The sequence below is a fragment of the Pinus tabuliformis genome, chromosome 2_2 (assembly GCF_031772625.1).
Source record: "Pinus tabuliformis cultivar Carrire ecotype Pingquan chromosome 2_2, CPIR1, whole genome shotgun sequence".
NCBI lineage: Eukaryota > Viridiplantae > Streptophyta > Pinopsida > Pinales > Pinaceae > Pinus > Pinus tabuliformis.
In genome coordinates, this window is record NC_142300.1 from 311,921,106 (window position 1) to 311,941,846 (window position 20,741).

A 20,741-nucleotide genomic window follows, 5' to 3' on the forward strand; every position below is an offset into this window, starting at 1 on the left:
CTGTGTATCTTCATGTTGGCTACTTGGTTCTAATAATACAATATACATGGTCAGGGGAAAAAGCAAGAAAATTCCTCGCATTGCATCTTGAGATGACTTTTCGGTCAATGTTTTTTCTCTGAATTCTATAACTCGAGTTTCTTCAAAAACCCAGTTGTGATGGAAAATACAGAACATAATTAATAAGCAGTGATAATAAGGGCATCAGGTTTTGGCATATAAAAATGAAGATTGATTTTTTTTTTAGATCGTGTAAAGAATACAAATACAGACCACATACATAGATAGTGTTTTCACCTATTGTCTCTCAGGCATCTTTCTTCAAGGTGGGTCATAGGCAGTTTAGGTTAATAATGGAGTCAAAAGTCACTTCATGGGTGTTCTAATAGTATCTTACTGGGATTTGTCGTTTTGGCCTTGCCAGAGAGGTCATTCATCGCCGTTATTGAGTGTGTTGATAACGTTAATGCGTAGAATGTGGAGCTGTGCTTTACAGAATGGACCCCGTAAAAGACTAAAAGAATAGAAAGGTGTGAACGAGTTGTACTAATAGGCAATTTTTTTTTTTTATTCGATCGAATTCAGTAATATTATTTTGAGCAAAAATGAGATTTCTGAAACTTTTGAATGGATTCAATAACCAAAAAAAACCTGAAACACTAAAATTTTTGAAATTTGGGGATTAAACAATTTAAACTTATGAAAATTCTCTACTAAAAATACCAAAAAGAACCATTTGGTTACACGCAGGCCAGTAAAAGGAAGAGAGAAAAGACACCATTTGTTTTTCCTAATTGTCCTGCAAGACGTTTGTGGGAAGAGGCCACAATTTGCAATTAGCAAACAACTGGGGAAGATCAATGGCGCAATCTGAGACCTTGAGGTGAAATAGTGTTGACACCTTTTTGCTTAAGCTGTCAAGCTGCCTTTCATCTCATATTTTGACACTGGCAGACCTTTGTACTGAAGGGCAATAATACTGAAGATCCTGTGTGAGACATTCATGTTTTTAACTCCCGAAAAATACTTTTTCTTTTGTTCCGAAATAAGAATCATCTTCAAGCTTTAAGAGCATTGTTGTTTTCAAGGTTCCCAAGAGAGTTAAATCTGCTTTTTCCACTTGCTATCACAGAGAAATCTTGCCTCTTCTCTTCATCTTCGGCACTAAAATCAGGCTCTGCGGGTTTTCTCAAGGTTGGTATTGTATAAGTTATGTTATGATAGCCTGTGTTCCTCAGCGTCTGAACTCCTTTTCTTGTATTTGCCGCAAATCGAGATGCATAGATGGTTGCTCCAAGAGCGGTACTGGCAGGACCATTTAATGCTGGAATGTGCTGCACATTATATTCCTCTTTGTATTGGACCTCTGCAATCTTTCGTCTCTTGAATCGCCGCCAGGCTGCTTGAATGAAGCATGCTGCCCATGTTCGCCATTGGTGGGAATAAAATCGGAATGTATGCTGCAGTTTTTTACTGTGCAAGCGCCGAAATTGACTCGCCACAAATTTTAGATCTTCAGCTTGCAAAGCAAAGGCTTCCACTTCCACCAAGGCTTGGACAGTTCTTGTGGAGGATGGAAGATTTATATTGGATTTTGGGTCTAAAGCCCATGTTAAAAGTTCCTCCCCACAGAAATCTCCACTGCCAATTATGCTTGAGTTGAAGAAACCAACTTGTCCCCCATTTGTTGTGCAACTGTCTAAACGTCCACGGATAATGAACAACATCTCATTCACTGGGTCTCCTTCTCGTACAAGGAAAGTGCCTTGAGTGCTTAGAGCAGGCTTCAATCGTTCACATATAGCATCCAACATTCTATCATCCATTTGGTTGAATAAAGGCACCTGCCAAAAACAAAACGGGCTGCATCTTTAGCTGGATTGAGGATAGAACTAGAACCCTCCTTGCTAGGCTGAACCATGTCAAGGAGCAGAATTCACTTCTAAACAATTGCTACAGGAGCAAGATATCTGACATACATCAGTACCTTCTGTCACATACATATGAGGAGTGTGTATGCTCTTTATAATTATTTCTTGTTGATATAATCTCTTCAGTTGGATTCAATTTTCTGTGGATTCTTAAAGGTCATTGTGCTTAATATTTCAACTTATTTTAATTTCCTTACAAGTTCAAAATGGAATGCTTTCTTTCAAGTTTCTTTGTTCCTCAATTTTTCCAATTCACTTGCTGGCAATTACAAAAAATGGAAATAAGGAAAGTGCGCAGTTATTTTATGCAGATTAATCAATAGAAGCAACTAGTTAGGATGAGTAATTCTCACTCGCCGGACAAGGTCTAAACATAGATGGCGTTTAATATCACGGCAGAGATCCATTGGTAGGTTTTCGAGAAGAGATTTCTCATCAACTCCACGAGTTGCAACCCACTTGTACTGATTATATCGCCTGATTCGCTCACTTAGTTCTGGAGGTAGTTGGCGGTGCTGCATCCATTCCTCAGTATCCATCTGCTTGATTCTCCATTGTTCCAGCTTGATTGTTATTGATTGTAGATAGGTCTGCAAAAAGTTGAACATTCTATTCAGATTAGCCAAAAATTCTAGAACTGAATTTTAAAATGCAGGTCTTCTTTTCGTTGGATGTTTAGAGTCATGAATCAGAACTTCAAAACTTTGATTATGGCTTATATATGCTTTTGAAAAGCACCTAGAAAGTTACACAGTAAAACTCAAATCATGTCTTAGAATCAAGGTGCATAAAGTGTTTAGTTTTATATAGCCTATTAAAGTAAACATTATCCTCCTGTAGAATTTTTCCTAGGCAAATTATCAGTTATCAGCAAAGTCATTCAATTTGGAATTGTACAAGTTATTCAATCTATTTTGATATTTTGACTTGCAAATGTGTGCCCTTTGCCATTTTCAGTCAATTCAATGATGTATAATTACGGATTCCTTATGAAATCAGAAGTGCGGGAAAATTGAATTGCCAAGCTTGAATTGTATATGTGAAAATAAATCTAGACAGGAAAATAGATGTGCATATGAAAGAAAATAAAGTGGCCAATGAGATAGGGTTGAAGTTCCATGCCTGACAGATGATCTGGCCAAAATGGTAGAATATATCTAGTTATGGACAAGCTGAAGATTTCCTCGTGATCCTTATCCATCTACCACATTTTCTGAATATGAAATTGAACTTGAAAAGAAAGTAGGAATTACTAAGCAAATTAAGGTATTACTCTCATTCATTATAGTCTGATCTGATTGACTTGATACATTTGAATTTTCCCAATAAATCTTAAATTCTTCATAGACGAAATTTGATCTATTCGCTACCTGCAAGTATATGACAACATTTTCCCAAGTGAAAAAGATAAGCTTAGCAAGACAAGAAAACATTATTGTCCAATCTCCAAAGCAGTAAAAACATTTTTAAAAGTTTGTGAAGGTCCATTATCGAATGAATTCCATATTTCAACTGGAAGCTAGAGCTGATACATCATTTAATGAGCATATTACTAAAACAACCTTAAATCGATAAGGGATGTCTCTCCTGTTCTCTATTTATCTTTATCATATTATCAAGACAAATATGGACTGAAAAATGTGATATCAATATGTAAATTAAGATAAGATATAATTATATTAATGTCTCACGAATGACCAAAAGGTAGGTCAATGGGACCGAGGAAAAGGGTATAATCACTGATAAGCATCTCTAGGAGTTCCTAAGCCTACTCCAAACTAATAGATATATGGAAAATACGTGAGAGAACATGGTCAAATAATGTCAGAAACAAAGAACTAAGAGAAGGGGTTAGATAAAGGGGTTTCTTAGGGGATTCCACATGCCTAGAGTCCTATGCCACCTTCTTAAGTCATTTTGCTTAGTGTCTAATGATTCCCCTTTGACTTATTAAGAACAATCATTGGATACATGTAAGAGGTTGGTGGGAAAGCCATCTCACCTAGTTAAGATCTATGAAAAACCTCCCGATAACATCCCGATAAAATTGCGAAATCGCGAGTTTTTCAACTCGCAGATGTTATCGACCGAGTTTTTCGGGAGTTTTTCATACTAAAAAAATCACGATTTAATTGATAAACTTGTGATTTTATCGTGATTCAATCCAAAAAATCGTAGGTCTTTTCCGTGCTACGTATAAGTTAGGGAAAATCATATTTTTAACTCATTTTGCACTCAATCCTTAATGATTCGACCCTGTGGAGCGAGGAAGAGGTTGTCATTGCCGAGGAGGAGGAGATTTGACCAGTTTTGTGGTGTGGAAAAGCCATTCCCTTTTCTCGTAAAAGGCGCATAGGAACTTAGTGACTGATTAGCTTGTGACATCTAGATGACTCATGATGATGATATACATTTATTATATTTTTTGTTGATATTTTGACTCCTGAGACTGAGTTAGGACTCGGGATTGAGGACTTGATTCACTGTTGATATGTGATGTAACACTAGACCTCTTAAGTTATTATACATCTTATATATTAGCTTTCTTTTCATATTTATGTGGCAATTCATTTATCTGATGTTGTGGATACATTAGATGCTATATATATATATATATATTTTTTTTTTGTACTTTTAAATTTTTCCCTATTTTTTGCCGAATTTTTCAATTTTCGAACCCTTGCCGATTTATTCCCGAGTTTGACTTTTTCCACATTGGTTAAGACAACATCGGCTAAATGCATCTTTGATGGAAATTGTATCATTGAAAGCATGATAGAGGTGGGTGAGAGAGCCATCTCACCTAGTTGTGATAGCATAGGATGAGTACAATCATTTTGGGGAATTGTGAGTCAAACATGCATGGGAGCAAAAGATAGGAGATTTGTATTAGAGGGAGAACTTATTTTACAACAAGGAAATAAAGGAAAAAATAGAGAATTTTTTTCTAGAAAAGAGTGGCCAACCATATTGTATGTGAAAACAACCATGAGAGATTGGTGAAAGTCATTTTGGGTGGAATTACATCTGGATTTTTTAGAGCCCCTAGCTTGGATATTCCCGGTTGGTTAGTGTTGGAGCCTTGGAGGGGATGGATATTGTCTAAGGGACTACAGTGTATAGAAGGGAATTTCATCCCTTGGGTTGTGTAGATTGGTGTGGATGACAACTAGGTCGTTGGAATTGTTGTAGTTTTATTACAAATTGGTAATAGAGCTAGGAATTACATTGAGAAATAAGTTTTCATGCTTATTATGATATTTCTATTGATAAATTTCCTAATAGCCTATGTGAAGGCTAGTATGAGGATTCCATTCACAACTAGAATTCCTGGAGCCCCTATCTAAAGAGAATTCTTCGTCCGTTTGTTCTAGAGAGGTAGAGGGGATGGAGATTGTTTGAGGGACTATAGTGCAGAGAAGGTAATCTCATTTTTTAGGTTGTGTAGATTGATGGGAAAGAGAGTTGGGTCATTGGAATTGTTGGGGGAGTCGCCTTGTTGTGAAATTGTTGAGTATTGGGTAGTTATGTGGATGCTACTCAACCATAGGAGTCGAGTTGTCCTTGTGGACATAACTCCAGTGCGAGGTTGGCTACTATTGAGAGAACTTGAGCAATAGAGCCTATAGTTGGGAGGAATGCACTTTGTATGCATCCAGTTGATGATATTTTCTCAAAGTTAAGTGTTATGGTTCTTGTGTTATTTATGTGCAAATTTACTACTGAATATGCTAATTAAGTTTACCAAGCAAGTTTTGCATGTGATTGCTTGTTATTCTGCATACATATTTCGTTATTTACTGAATGGTATCAAAGTTGTGTCTTTTATGGGCCCATTACAAAGTGGTATCGGGCCTAGAGTTGTAGTAATGTGGCCTAGCCTAGAATTCTGGGTATGTTACAAGAAGATAAGGCAGTCCTCCAACTCGATATCTAGCCTAGATTTCTTGGTATGTTACAAGAAGATAAGGCAATCCTCCAATTCGATGTCTAGTAGGTGACAAGCTTGTCATATCCTCTCAAATCTTAGATTTTGGTGGTTTGTCTTAATTTGAAGCTGACACGAACAAATTCTAGTCACCTAAAGGAATCCTAGGGTTGGGTATCTAGTGCTTCCAATTATGTTTGTTTTGGTAATAGGGCCAAAACTCAACTGCATGAAGTGCTCAAAATAGAAATCCATCTTAGCATTGAGGTCCCTGGGAGAGGTAATTTAGGTGACTTGTATATCCTCTTTGTGAAGGTCCTTTTTCATCATCTTGTTCAAATCATGTTTGGAGGCTAGGGGGTGACTAGGTGCATTAAGAGAATATTTGAAAGGGTCTAGAAGATTAATATAAGTGTTGACAGACTAAAGCAACAAAAAGTCTTAGAGAACAAGGATTGGCACCTTTTTGAGGGGGAGGCCTGCAAAGCTAGAAGGAATGTCCTATGGAGCAAAGTGCTAGGAAGGGTAATGCTTTCATCCCAAAGTTGATTTTCCTAGAGATTGAAACTTATGGAGTAAGGAATCATTTTGAACATAGTATTTGGGTGTAAAGGATGTGCATTAAACTCAACCTAGATGATGTTGTAAGGAGTTGTCTAATTGCAACTCATAAACTAAATCAAGAGGATGTGGAGTCTCTCAATCCTCACCTATTTGACTCTCAACAGACTAGGACATAGGCCTTGAAACCATACAAAGGGTGGTTCTAATGGTTTTATTTGAGGCACATCTTGGATTAGATATCATGGAAGTGAAGATGAAAGAACTATCTCTCAAGAAGGAAAAGATGACCATATCCCTTGTAGGCTCATGGATGAAAAGCATGCCTCAAGCTAAATTGTGGGCTGGAGAATTAAAACCCCATGTAAGCAAAGGCCGTGGTAGTCTTGATCTCTCTTCCTCAGATGTGGAAATGGTAGTCAGAGAGAGTACTCTTCAATGCATTGAGGAAAAATACCGTAGTTTTACTAAAATTGACCATTGAATGTCAAAGATTATACAAAATGGAGAGAACATCAATTTGTCTTTGAAGCTTCCCAAGGGATAAGGCTAAGAAGATCACCTTGTTGGTGAATATAAGCGAGGAGATCAAGATATGATGAGGAAGACAACCATCACCATCCTATATGTGCTGCTTGAGAAAGGGCTCCAATTCATAAATATAGATCGCAAAGATAGTTGGCTAGAGAAGGCATTCTTGATTGACATTGATGACGTACTTGATGAAATTTGAGAGGTTGTGTGTTGTACAAAGATGACCAAGGATGGACTTGTACTATATCAATGTAAAAGCCAAAAGGGCCTTTGAAATGTTAATGTTGCATAACCTTTGGAATAAAGTTTCTCTTGGAATAGATTCAAATGCGTTTTGAAGGTATATAAATAAACAAAATACTTTTGATAGTGGTGGCATGGTGTTGATTTTTGGTAGCTTGGGAGTTACTCCAAGCCCTAGGGTTCAGGTTTGGAGGTTGCAGCACCATAAAAGCACTTTGTGGGGGAACCCAAGATGTGGGCTTTTCACCCTTGCTAGTGGGTGTGAATCCATGAGGAGTTTTGGACATGTGATGATTTGAGGTGATAGAGGATCCTGAGAGCAACCGGGAGCAATGAAAATCACTCAAATATGAGTTGTTTATCATGAGATATTAATTTTTGAAGATAGCTGGTGGGTTTTGTGGCACTTAGAGCAGGTTGGCCTAGTGTATTTGTGTGCCACAAGACATGTTGGTGACACCACATGAGTCAGTATAAATTGAGGTGATGTTGGAGGTCATTCTCATCCATCTAAGGTGCATCTCTCATGTGAAATATATCGCTGAGGCAGCCTCAGGTCAGGTGTATACCTCACGAAGGAGAAAGGGCTATGGTTTGGGTTCTTTTGTGACTGTGAGGAGGCTGTAAAGATATGACAGCTAGGTTGCATAATTGGAGGACTGTTTGAAGTCCATTTTGTGTGTATTGTAGGTCCGGAGGGTAGCGACATTTCTAAGAGAGATTTCTAGGCTTGTTTTTGTGTGATTTGGGTGTGGGCAGATCTCTAAAAGAGGGGCCGTAACGCTGTATAGGAGGTTGAAGGAGGGCAGAGTCTCATGGTGGCCACTCTCTCTTATTACAACCAGATTATGTCAGTGGCAGATCTCAGGTTCTTTCAATAATTGTTTGTATTCTATGAATTTCATTTAATAAAATAATTGTTTGGTGCTTGTGGAAAATTCCCCTGAAGTTTATTGAGTGCATTTCAATTTTCCACAAGGGCTTAATGGTTATTTGCATGCTAAAACGTCTCCACCATAGTGTTTCTCCTAGTTTACATACAGTGTGTTTGACGAAATGTTTTCATGCCAAGTGTTTGTTAAAATGCTTCAAACAACATATTTAAGAATGATTGACATTTACTAGAAGGGACATTACAGTGTTCTTAAAAATCATTGGCAATACTAGTAGGGGACATTATAGAAATCCATATATGAAGCGTTGTTGCATAGAGCTTGGTAAAAGCGTGTCAAATCATGGTACTCCTCTAATCATTAGGGTCAAAAGTTACCCTTGATTTGAATATGGGGAGTTTGATATGGTGGGACCAAGAGGGTGGGAAACCTAAGCAAACAACTTGATTAAACAAATCACAGTGTACCAATGTAAGGAGGCAATACCATGTTTGAGGAACTCTACTTGAAGGCTACCTTTATTTGCAGCCTTGCCAATTCTCATACTTTTCATTGCTTCTTGATGTCTCTTGGGGAAAATAAATAGCATGAAGAGGAGGGGATGTATACTAAACATTTCCCCAATACATTTTAAAGAGTAGTTGTATGAGAGAATTGAGAATGATGGTCAACATCAAGTAGGACGACAATGTTCCTAGGAAGAAGGTTGCCCCAAAAGGATCTAGGTGAATGGTAGAGGGCTTCAAGAGTCTCACATCTCCTTCTAGCTAGAAAATTAAATTTCTTTCAACAAAGGAAAACTTCTAAGTTGTATGACTGGAAGGATTGTGGGGGCCTTGTGAGAAAGAACAAAGTGGAGGTGCTTGTTACCCAGCCGTGTGGGTGGCCCATAGGAGGAGAATTTTCTCCTGCTATTTCAGCTTGTCAACCAACAACCCTATCATGATCAACAAATATCTAGCCTCAGATGCCTCTCATCCACTCTTTGGTTAGTACTTTCTTTCATCTAGCCTGCTCATTCGATGAAGGTGGGTCATCTATTGTAAGGTACATCAACCATTTTTGTATTCAAGTGCTTTCATTTAATGTTTAAGGACATTCTAGTAATATTCATGTGTTGCCTCTATTCGAGTGTGAACTTCCTTGATGCCTTTCTTTCACTATCTAGGAGGGGCACAAACAGGAAGCTTTGATGATTGTAGCATTCCATGATTTCCATACTTAACACCTTCCATCATTCCCATGTATCCACATCCCATCTTCGGGTTGATTGTTGTCACTAGTATTTGTTCCTTGTTTTACTCATTCTTTGAGTAGGAGCCTCGAAACTTTGTCCTAAGAGGTTGATGTAGTAGAAGGAATAGAAAAAGCATGAGTTAAATGTTAAAATATTTGCAAGGATAAAAGAAAGTGCATGGACAAAAGCCAAGCCTGAGCTCTACCCCCTTTCATTAGCCCTCACCTAGTTCTTGGCTAAATTATCATCTATCTTAATGAAATGAACTTTTAATATCCTAACCTTGATGAGAAAGGAACAACTTCATCTTTAAGGGGCTAGTGATGAATGAAAGCCTGTAACCCAAGCTACATATTTAAACTAATGATGAAAAAGACACACAAGAGGGGTGGTAAAAATAAGCCGAAGAAAGGGGTAACTCAGGTCCCATGATTGATCCCTTTTCACATCATAACATTCAAGGATGTTGTGGACCTCATAACCCAATACAAGAGAATGGCATCCTCCATGAAGTAAACCCTTGATTATAACACTTTTCACACCTATCTTCTAAAAGGGTCAACCTAGGAACTGTTTCTCCCCTTAAGGTTGGAAAGCATCTAATAGAGCCTTGTGATAACCTTCCTATACCTAAGCAAGGTAACTTGTTTATAGATCATAAGCTAGAAATACATATGAAGATGATGCTTGTGTAAAGTAAATTAATGCCTTTTACATTGGATATGGCTCACTCTGATACTTTCATGGTTCTTGTACTTGTGATTTTGATCTCACTTAATTTTGTGAGTATGTGTTAGATCTTTGCTCCTAGGTATAGCGGCCATCCCTTCAGGGATCGTATGATGCTTCTCCAACACTTTAGAGAGGATGTCTACTCCCACTTGATGATTCCTCTAGGCACTTTGTCCTAGGATGTTGACCAATTATTGAGGAGCATTAACCTTTGGATGCCTCAACATAATTGATGATACTCTTTTCTCCCTTTAGGACCTTGGATGTTTCCCTATTGATCCAGGACATTGCCATGAGAGTTGATGTACCCCAGATCTGATAGGATGCCCATAGGCTGGCATTGCACCTACTTGATGGACGTTGCCATGTTTTTGAGGAGATTTGATGATGATGATGACATGCGACCCCTTTGGAGGGCATGGTACACTAATCTGCATGATATGTCTTTCCCTAGCTCCATGACATCCCATTCATGATGCTTGAATCGAAGACATGGACTTAGTTGAGGATGGAAATTTTGATGAGCGAGCCTTGCTTGATGATTGAACGCCATCTGATGAAATGTGACCTTTGCTATGCGATGCACCCGTTTGAGCCATCCATTTCACCTTTGGATGAAAGACACTTTTTGAGGATGATCTCACCTTGGAAGGTTTCTAAATTCTATCTCACACATGTCGGTTAATTGAGGTTTATTTTTACGTTTTGTCATGGAATTAGCTATCTTTGGGGTCGGTTTCTGAACTATCCAACTTGTAATTATAATTAATTATTATTTTAGAGCCTTTAGACTAATCAAGAAAAATTTAACTTGGTTGCCCTCATATAAATATAGGGAGGTCGAATTCTCTTGAGATTATTGTCATACACTTGAGATCAATTCACACTATTGGTCTAAACTCTCTTGTGCATTATGGATCACTAATGTAGTAAACTTCTTGAGAAGGATATTTTGTTGGATGGTTTCTCTTTGTTGGATGATTATTGGTGATTTTTATGATGATATGTGATAATTTATTGTAACTATATTCTTCCATCTTGTACTTGTTGAAGAATTAGGATTTAATGAATTTTTCACCAAAGTTTTGTCGATTTTTTGTGGTTCTAGCATCTCCTTAAACAATGTTTTCATCAAGTATCTTTTAAGAAACCTAAGTTTAGTTTCCTCCCTTTCAATCTCCAAAGAAGATATAAGGGCACTAGGGTTTAAGGATATGAGAAACACAAGTTTCTCTCTCTCTCTCTCCTCTTGAAATTGCTTCCATTGGTCCTCTTCCATAGATTTATTTGCTCCTAGACACCATTAGCCCTTGATTCAGAAAGGCACCATTTTTATCTCTTGTTCCAATCCCATAAATAAATAAAATAAAACCCAAAATTTTTACATTTTATGTTTTCTAGGGTAAATTAGTTTTCCTTTGTATCTAAAGGAATCAACAAGTGGGCTGGGCTCATACTTGCATGACACGAGGTCTATTTCGACCGCTACCACTATGACCTCTAAGTTGGTAATTTTTAGGGCTAGATTGTTCTTTGTTGAAAATAATTGCATTTTCAAATTTTTCATCATTGACATATCACATTTACCTCATAACATCATAACATCATTAGCAATTATGTAGAGAGAACAATAACATCAACAATGCAACGAAACAATAAGGAACCAGAAGAAAAACATGAATGATAGAGACACCAAGATTTAGGTCAGAGACCAGGGAAAAACCACACAAGGGGGAAAACCCAACCATATTCTTCTATTAGATATTCATCAATTGTTTAGCTAATATACAAAGTATAATGAGAATGAGATACAACAATCACATTAGGCCTCCTAGGGCCAACCCAAGTCAGTTCACAACTTTGTTTGTGAATTGAACAATCTGATCTCTAGAGAGTTGCAGCCATATCATAGTCTAGTATAATCCTTACTATCATCATGTATCATAAGATGAAGGTCATCAAGGTCACTGCCATCAAGTTTTCCTGTCATCATATATCATATAACATAATAGTAAGGACACTGTCACGTCATCATTGTCATTGATACAACAAGTATCGTCATTGTCAAGATTGTTGTCTTCACTGTCAAGGGTGTTGTCGCTATCTCACTGTCAAGGTCATTGTAACGAGGTCATTGTCTTATTGTCAAGGAAATGCCATCACTGTCATATTAGGGTTACTTCGCCATATTCATATATCAAAGTCATTGTTATGTATCTTGTGTTAGTCATACATAAAAAAAACAGGGTCACTATAATATTCACTGCAAGACATAATCATTGTAATATTCATTCGATTCATAATAATACAAAGTATGGCTATGCCACTGCAAAGATAACACATTGTAGAGAGTTATATCAAACAATGCCACCGTACAGAATGAAGTCAGAAGGTGTTGCCAAACGAGCTACTGTAATGCGGGCCTTGGGCCACAGATTATCATAGGGGTGGGTTACTGTCACTTCATTCAAGCCACAATAATATGATGCCACTGAAATGATGCATAGGAATATAGCGATGCTACAACAGAGTATAACGGTGTCGCTGTAGAGTATAGTGATGCCATCACAGTGTAATACGATGCACATGCCACCACAAAGTACAATGATGCCATGTAGAGATCCAAGCGAGCCTTAGAGCATAGATCAAGCTACTGTAGATAGTATGCGTGCCTCAAAAAATAGATAAATCTTTTGTAGATAGAATACAAGCCTCAAAGGTGAGATCGAGCCACTGCAAATAATATACATGCCTTAGAAAATAATTTGGGTTGCTGTGAATGGATGTGAGTCATATAGCAACAAATACGAGCCATTATGAATGCTATGTGAGCCAATTCAAGAAACGTGTGAGCCATAGAGATGTGTATGAGCCACAAAGTAATGTGAACCATAGATGATAGATCCAAACCATATAAATATATGATGCACCGAATGCACAATGCGACCTACAGAGGTAAGAACAAGAATATGAGAGCCTTTGATTTAATACAAACTTCCATAGGTAGGTAATGCGAACCACCAAAAAGGATTGCACTCTTTGGTGATGGATTGAGCTTTTATTTATAGACCAAATGGATGCTTTCATAGAGCAAGCCGACTTTAGAGACTTAGAGGGAAATACTTTAAAAATTCAAATTCGCTCCTTTTAATATAGTTTCCATGGGCCTTTTGTCACATCAAGGAATACATAAATACTAATATTTTCCTTTATCCAATTGAATTTTTCCTTTTATCAATTTGAATTCTTCCTTTGCAACATGTTGGGCTTCTTCTTGGGCTTTTTATGGGGAAATTTGTCCCATAGCTGCCCCAATTTCAATGTTCCCTCTCAGCTAAGGAGGAATTATTTCCATCTGCATCAAAAGTCTTATCTCAGATATATAGGTTTGTTGCATCATGTCTCAACTCGTCTGATAGAAAAAGAATAACCCATAACTAATAGTAGGGGAGATCCTCTACTGGTCTCCAGGTCATGTTTCATGACCTCATCTCAGCTGTACCAACAAGACATCCATCTCATCATATCTTATTTCAACTTGTCTCCTTTGATCATCAACTGAACAATGATGTCTCGATCTAAAGAAGAAGAATCATCATAGGGGAGCTTCAACTACCACCCTATATCGACGGACAATAGGAGAGATTAATTTGCCGCCCTATATATTCGATCGACAATAGGCAAGATACAACTTACCAGGCAAGGATCACAACCATCCTACTGTCTAACAACAATAGGAAAGATACCACTTGCCATGAGAGGTAAGGATCACATCCATCCTATCATCCAATGACAATGGGCGAGATACAACTTACTAGGCAAGGATCACAACCATCCTACTGTCTAACAACAATAGGCGAGATACCACTTGCCATGAGAGGTAAGGATCACATCCATCCCAATGTTCGTTGATATTCCCACCTTGATCCTCAAGAATCAAGTGGTAGAACACCAGGCATCCTAGACTTAGGGAGCTCAGTTTACCAGACGCATCCGTCATGGGTAAAGCTACTCCAACCTAAGACTCTTCCCTACTCATTGGCTAGATTAGTGGTACTCCCCACAAGCCCAACTCGTGGGCAGGATGCATACTGGGGTATACTCTATCAAGTCCAAAACATGATAAGGGGAGATACCCATCTTTCTATAAATGAAAAGGATGACACACACCCTATAGTGACAATAGGCGAGATACTACTTACCGAAAAGGGTAAGGATCACAACCATCCTATTTTCCAGAGATCCCTCAACCCCAAGTGATCTTCAGTTCCATTCCTCTCATTGGGAGCTCAAACAGGGGGGAAGAGCATAGCTCAGTGTCCTCAATCAACCATGACCCTTACCCAGGAGGGTCACATCCATCAGTCCAAACTATTCTCTGAAGACAAAGAACTTCCCTTTTTGGCAAAGGCTTGGCAAGAATGTCAGCAACTAGATCATCAACTGAATTCTCACTGCTTCAATTCCACAACACATCAATGTTAGAGCCTCATTGCTCCCTCTGTACCATATCCCAAATATAGTGATATCTAATCTCAAAAATGCTTGGACTGGTTGCTCTTAATATAGTAACATATCATAGTCGTTCCCAACACATGCTCAAATAGTTCTTCAAAGAGATTTCTCAACCTCATTGCCTCAACTATCCTCAAAGCAACATACTTTTGTTTCTAGCTCCTCCAAGAATTCATGGCAGATCTCAAGCTTTAGCAGCACCGAGATGTGATTTTCCTGTCAATAACATTTTCAGTCTAAGTCAACATAAGTGTTTTCATCAAGTTTCTGACAGTGTGTCTTAGTCCATGATTAATAGTTTCACATATTTAGCAGCAACCCAATATACATGTCCAAGCTCTATCCGGTTCATAGTACATAATACAAAGCAAGGATCCATTTGACTGTCTGCTCATCATGGGATCCATAAAATCTGAATTTGAAGAGGAGTTTCTCTCAGCTGCTTCAATGTAATTCATCATGCCATGCCTATGATAACATACTTCTATTAACAAAGAAGTCCTCATCATCTCTTCTAATCTCAAAATGTTGATCGTTTGGGCTCAGGGGTCAGCTCCCTTTAGGATTGAACACGAAGATGATTTGATCTTTGTTAGAAATACATTGTTAGCATGTAAAACCAAATATCAAAGACATACCTTCAACCTTGAAGAGAGGTCGGGGTCCGCTTCAGGTGTCCATTAATCCAAGCATATGACGTTCAGGGGACTTGCTTGAGTCCATATGGGACTTACTTTAGTTTGAAATCATGAGTGTCTTCTTATGCAACTCAAAGCTTTGAGGTAGCTCTAAGTACGCTTCTTCCTTAAGGATGCCAACTTCACATACATCTGATAATAGTGCATCTGGCAATAGGAGCTACGATTTCCTTCTTCTGAGAGCATATTCCTTATCACTGTAGAACTCAATATTGCAGAAGCACCTTGTCATTTAAAATGGTCCTTACATGAAGGACATATAGCTCTCATCGTCTCATCTGTCTGTTACATTCAACCTAACAATGTACTCCCTTTGAATAGGAAGGCTATTTAATCATAATTATCAACGAGGGAGACTGCAAACCTTCCTTCGAGGTCTGGGCTCTTGTCCATTGCCATTCTAATCAAGGGGTGGTTCTACATCCTTTTCAATCTCGATATTGAGGACTAGGTCCTTTCAATAATATGCTGTACCTGTTGACCCCAGGACAGGAGCAAGAGAAATACAGGCCAGGGTAACTCCAGAATGGGCAGAAGAAAACTGATTGATTATTTCATTAGATAACTATCATTTATATACATAAAATGGGACGGATCAGTTCATCTTCTTGATGACTGTTCACGTTCCAGTTTACCCAACCGTTGAAGATTAGGTGTGAACATTCCCCCCCTTAATCTGAAGGGATGTTGGTGAGTCCAAGCATCGTTCTGAATCTTTCAAGCTTTTCTCTTCCAAACGCTTTGGTGAAGATGTCTGCAATTTGCTCATTTGTGGAACAATGACGAAGATGGATTGTTTTGGCCTCAACATGATGTCGGATCAGATGATATTTAGTATTGATGTGCTTAGTACGATCATGGAACTTTGGGTTCTTGGCCAACTTTATTGCAGAGGTGTTATCAATCATGAGTGGAGTTGATTGTACTTGTTTTACCTGCAAATCTTCAAGAATTTTCCTGAGCCACACAATTTCTTTCGTTGCTTCAGCTGCTGCCACGTATTCTGCTTCTGTTGTGGAATCTGCTGGAACTGATTGTTTGCGTGATCTCCAGGAGACAGCTCCTGATCCAAGACTCATAGCATATCCTGAAGTAGATACCCCAGTTTCTTTGTCTCCATCGAAGTCTGAATCAGAGTATCCAATCAAGCTAAAGTCGTCCACCTGTGTATACTTGATTCCAAGGTCTTGAGTTCCCTTCAAGTACCTTAAAACTCTTTTTGCAGCAGACCAATGTCCCTCACAAGGCTTTTACATAAACCTGGAGAGAATTCCAACAGCAAATGAAATGTCTGGTCTGGTAGTAGTGAGGTAGATGAGACTTCCTACAAGCTGTCTATACTTTGTTGCATCCTCAAATTCCTTTCCTTCAATAGATGTGAGCTTCAAGTTTTGTTCCATTGGAGTAGAAAGAGGATTGCACTCTATCATGCCAAATCTGTTTAACAAATCTCCAATGTATTTCTTTTGAGAAAGAAATATGGATTTTGGATGTTGGGTTACTTCAATGCCAATATAGTAATGAACATAGCCCAAATCAGTCATTTCAAAACTTTTTCCTAATTCTTTCTTTATGGATGCAATATAGCTTTCATTGTTCCTTGTCATTAAAAGATCATCTACATATACCACAAGATATACAACTGTTTTGCCAACTTTCTTGACAAATAAAGTTGCATCATCAAGATCAAAATGATTGAAGTTGAGTTTCAGAAGATGCTCAGTTAGTTTTTCATACCAGGCTCGTGGTGCTTGTTTGAGGCCATACAAGGACTTCACAAGTTTGCATACTTTGTGTTCATGTCCTTTCACAGCAAATCCTTTAGGCTGGGACATAAAAACATTCTCTTTTAGATCTCCATTCAAGAATGCAGTTTTTACATCCATTTGATGGACTTTCCAACCGTTCTGGGCAGCTAGTGCAAAGAGTGTCCGGATGGTGGCCCATTTTGCTGTGGGGGCAAAAGTTTCCTCATAATCGACCCCTTCCTTCTGTGCAAAACCTTTTGCCACAAGCCTAGCTTTGTGCTTGTCAAGTGAGCCATCAGCTTTGTACTTGTTCTTGTAGACCCACTTGCAGCCAATTGGTTTGGTTCCAAATGGAGGATCAACCAGCTTCCAAGTGCCATTCTTTATGAGGGCATCATACTCCTTCTGCATCGCTTCTTTCCATTCATCATGAGAAGCAGCTTCTTTGAAGGAAGTTGGTTCAAAATCTGTAGACAAGTTCAATTCACAATCATAAGTAACATCCATATCAACAGGTGAATTAGAGTTATCTACATCACCTCCATCTTGTCGGTTTGTATTTCTGGTTCCTGTTTTTCCAATTTCATTAGGATGAACACTTTCAAGTGTCTTTGTCAGCCACTTTGGGGGACCTTTCTGAGATGGTCCAGGCTGCTCTGTTGATTGAGTTGGGACTGAATCAAGATTGAGTCTCCCAATTCTATCAATTACATCACTTAAAGGATCATCCGGTGTTGGAGTTTCATGCAAGGGAGATTGTTCTTCAGAAGAAGGTTCCACATGTTGATCTAGTATAGGAATCCCCCCTTAAAGATGTGGAATCTGATTATCAAACTCTTGAAATGATTTCGTTTTTGTGAATCTATCCAAGCGATCAAGTTGCCGCTCAACAACACTGTCAGATTTGGATGATTCAAGAAAAATGACATCTCTAGATACAACAAACTTTTTATTTACTTCATCATAGAGACGGTATGCTTTAGAGGTGTTTGAATACCCCAGGAAGATACACTTGCGACTTCTAGCACCAAGTTTGTTTCTATGTACCTTTGGTATTAAAGCATAACAGGTGGAACCAAAAATCCTGAGATGTTTTACCGAAAGAACATGTCCATACCACAATTCATAAGGAGTCTTGTTTCTTATAGCACTAGATGGACATCTATTCTTTATATATACAGCACATAGAACAGCATCAGCCCAAAACATTATCTTTACATTTTTGAAGAAAAGCATGGATCGTACCATATTCAAGATTGTTCTATTCATTCTTTCTGCTACACCATTCTGTTGGGGATTATAAGGTACAGTTGTTTGATGTTTGATCCCATGTTGGCGAAGATAGTTTTCAAATTCATTTGATGTATATTCTTTTCCATTATCAGTGCGAATAGACCCAATATGAGATTGTGCATCATTTTCAATCCACTTATGAAAATTCTTGAATGTTTGAAAAGCATCAGATTTGTTCTTCAATAAATAAACCCAACACATTCTGGTGTAATCATCAATAAATGTCATGATATATTTATTTCCATTTGCAGAAGGAACATGCATTGGACCACATAAATCTGAATGAATGAGTTCAAGCTTCCTATGTGCTCTTGAATGTGAATCATGAAAAGACTGTTTGCTATGCTTTCCTAGAATGCAAGCATCACATTGCTTATGTTTTCTAGGAATTGTAGGCAAACCAGCAACACCATTTTTCTTCAATAAGCAGAGATTATCATAGTTTAAATGTCCAAATCTAGCATGCCATAATAAACTTGATGGAAGTGTACCTTCTTCATGATGAGAAATATATGAGAAATGTTGTGCATGAGCAGAGGTTCCTTGCAGTTTAAGAAGTCTTTCTTCTTCTATTCCCCTCATGACAAGTGAGTGGTCAGATGCCTTTCTTACCTCAAGCTTTCCATCAAACATATGAATGGAGTGACCTTGCTGGCGGATGTGGACCAAGGACAGCAAGTTTCTCTTGAGCTGTGGGAGATATAGAACATGATCCAGAAGAAAGTCTGGAAGACCAGGCAGTTTAAGCCTGATTGTGCCAAGCCCTGATGGCTTGATTTTTGACTGATCTGCAAAGTATACTGCTCCATCAACATTGTCAGTGAAATCTTCAAAAAAAATCTTTCCTATGAGTCATATGACAGGTTGCTCCTGAATCAAGCAACCAATCATTTTTCGAAGAAGCAAGTGAAGCATTAAACAAATCTTCATTTACTCCAATGTTACATTGTGCCTCAATATAGTGAGCGGATTCAGGTGCTTTACCTTTGTCTGTGTCATTAGTTTTACCTTTCTGCTGGTTTCTTCTCTGCTCAATTTTGTCCCATGGTAGCTTGCATGTAGAAGCATCATGTGATCCATTTCGTTTGCAGCGAATGCAATGCAGATCTGCCTTTTCTCCTTGAGAATGTCTGCCCCCCCTGCCTCTGAAGTATCTTCCTCTTCCTCTTCGCCCACCTCTTCCTCTTGTAGAATCTTGAGCAGGATGCTTTTCTTTATGAGCAAGGCAAACAGTCTCTTCAGAAGATTCAGGGACTGTCTTCTTTCCAAAGGCTTTCTCTCTTTCAGCAAACTTTTTCACAAGAGAGTCAAAGGTTATATCTTTAAGATTTCCATTTGCTTGTAATGACTCAAGATAATTGGAGTAGGTAGGATAGAGTGCTTTGAGAAAGGCAATAAGAGGGATATCCAGCTCAACTTTAGTGGATTTAATATCATGCATTATAGACTTTACTTCAGATGCAAGAGCAAGAGGATCATTATTTTTCAGTTCAAGAGTGAAGAGTTTAATCATGAGCTGAACAACTTCAAGTGCAGAATGTGAATCATAGAGTTCTTTCAGCTTTTGTAAAGCTTCAAAGGCAGTGGAATAAGATGAAATATGACGACTTACTTCTTCATTTACAGATGCTGCGATCAATGCATAGGCTTTGCTGTTCTTGTTTTCCCAAATGACAAGTTCTTTATCTGATGTAGGCTGCACAGGGTCTTTGTCTTCTTCTCCGACACACACTCCTTTCCACAACTCATTGTAGATGAGGGTGTGTTTTACCATCCGAGACCATTCAGAATAGTTCTCCTTGCCAGTGAGAACTATTCCTACCATAGAGATGATTGAATGCATTCTGTGAAAAAATTGTCTCTGCTGATAAAAACCTTATGTCACAGCCTTATGCACTTTATTTTCCTCTAACGTTTGATAGAAGCATCAGCATCACTTCAATATATCATGCAATACTACGCATAAGGGATCACTTCAATATATTACTTCAATATATATCAATGCAATACTATTATGTTGAAAAACGCATAAGGGATATATCACTTCAATATATATCAATGCAATACTATTATGAAAGCAGCGCAATATGTAAAAATTTTGAATGATACTGCGCGTTTTAAACCTTCAATCTTCACTGTTTTAGCAGATTGAGTCTCTTGCAAGCGCAGAGACAGTATGCTCAGAAAAGAAAATTTCCTCCTCTTGCGCTGAGTAGAACACCACCACACTTTAGTTGTGTCCACAAATCCACGCATCCACCAGCGTTGACTGCTTCTCTGATGTTATACGCACTTAAGTAGTATAAAAACGAAGGTTTATACATATATATAAACAAAATCCATCAGAGACGACCTCATTTCAGAATATGTATATATTATATTGGAAAACAAAGTATTTGTATAACCAATATCCAACAAAGTATTTGTA

The 20,741-nt window shown here is 38.2% G+C and overlaps 1 protein-coding gene across 1 annotated transcript in view; it reads right to left on the bottom strand.

Moving 5' to 3' along the window:
• Positions 1-584: 584 nt before the first annotated feature.
• LOC149192539 (protein CNGC15b-like) overlaps positions 585-20,741 on the bottom strand; it is a 277,440-nt gene continuing 257,283 nt past the window's right edge. Inside the window, 2 exon segments of the mRNA XM_089404641.1 lie at positions 585-1,844; positions 2,285-2,521. Coding sequence (XP_089260767.1) covers positions 1,059-1,844; positions 2,285-2,521 — 1,023 coding nt within the window. The 3' untranslated portion in view covers positions 585-1,058.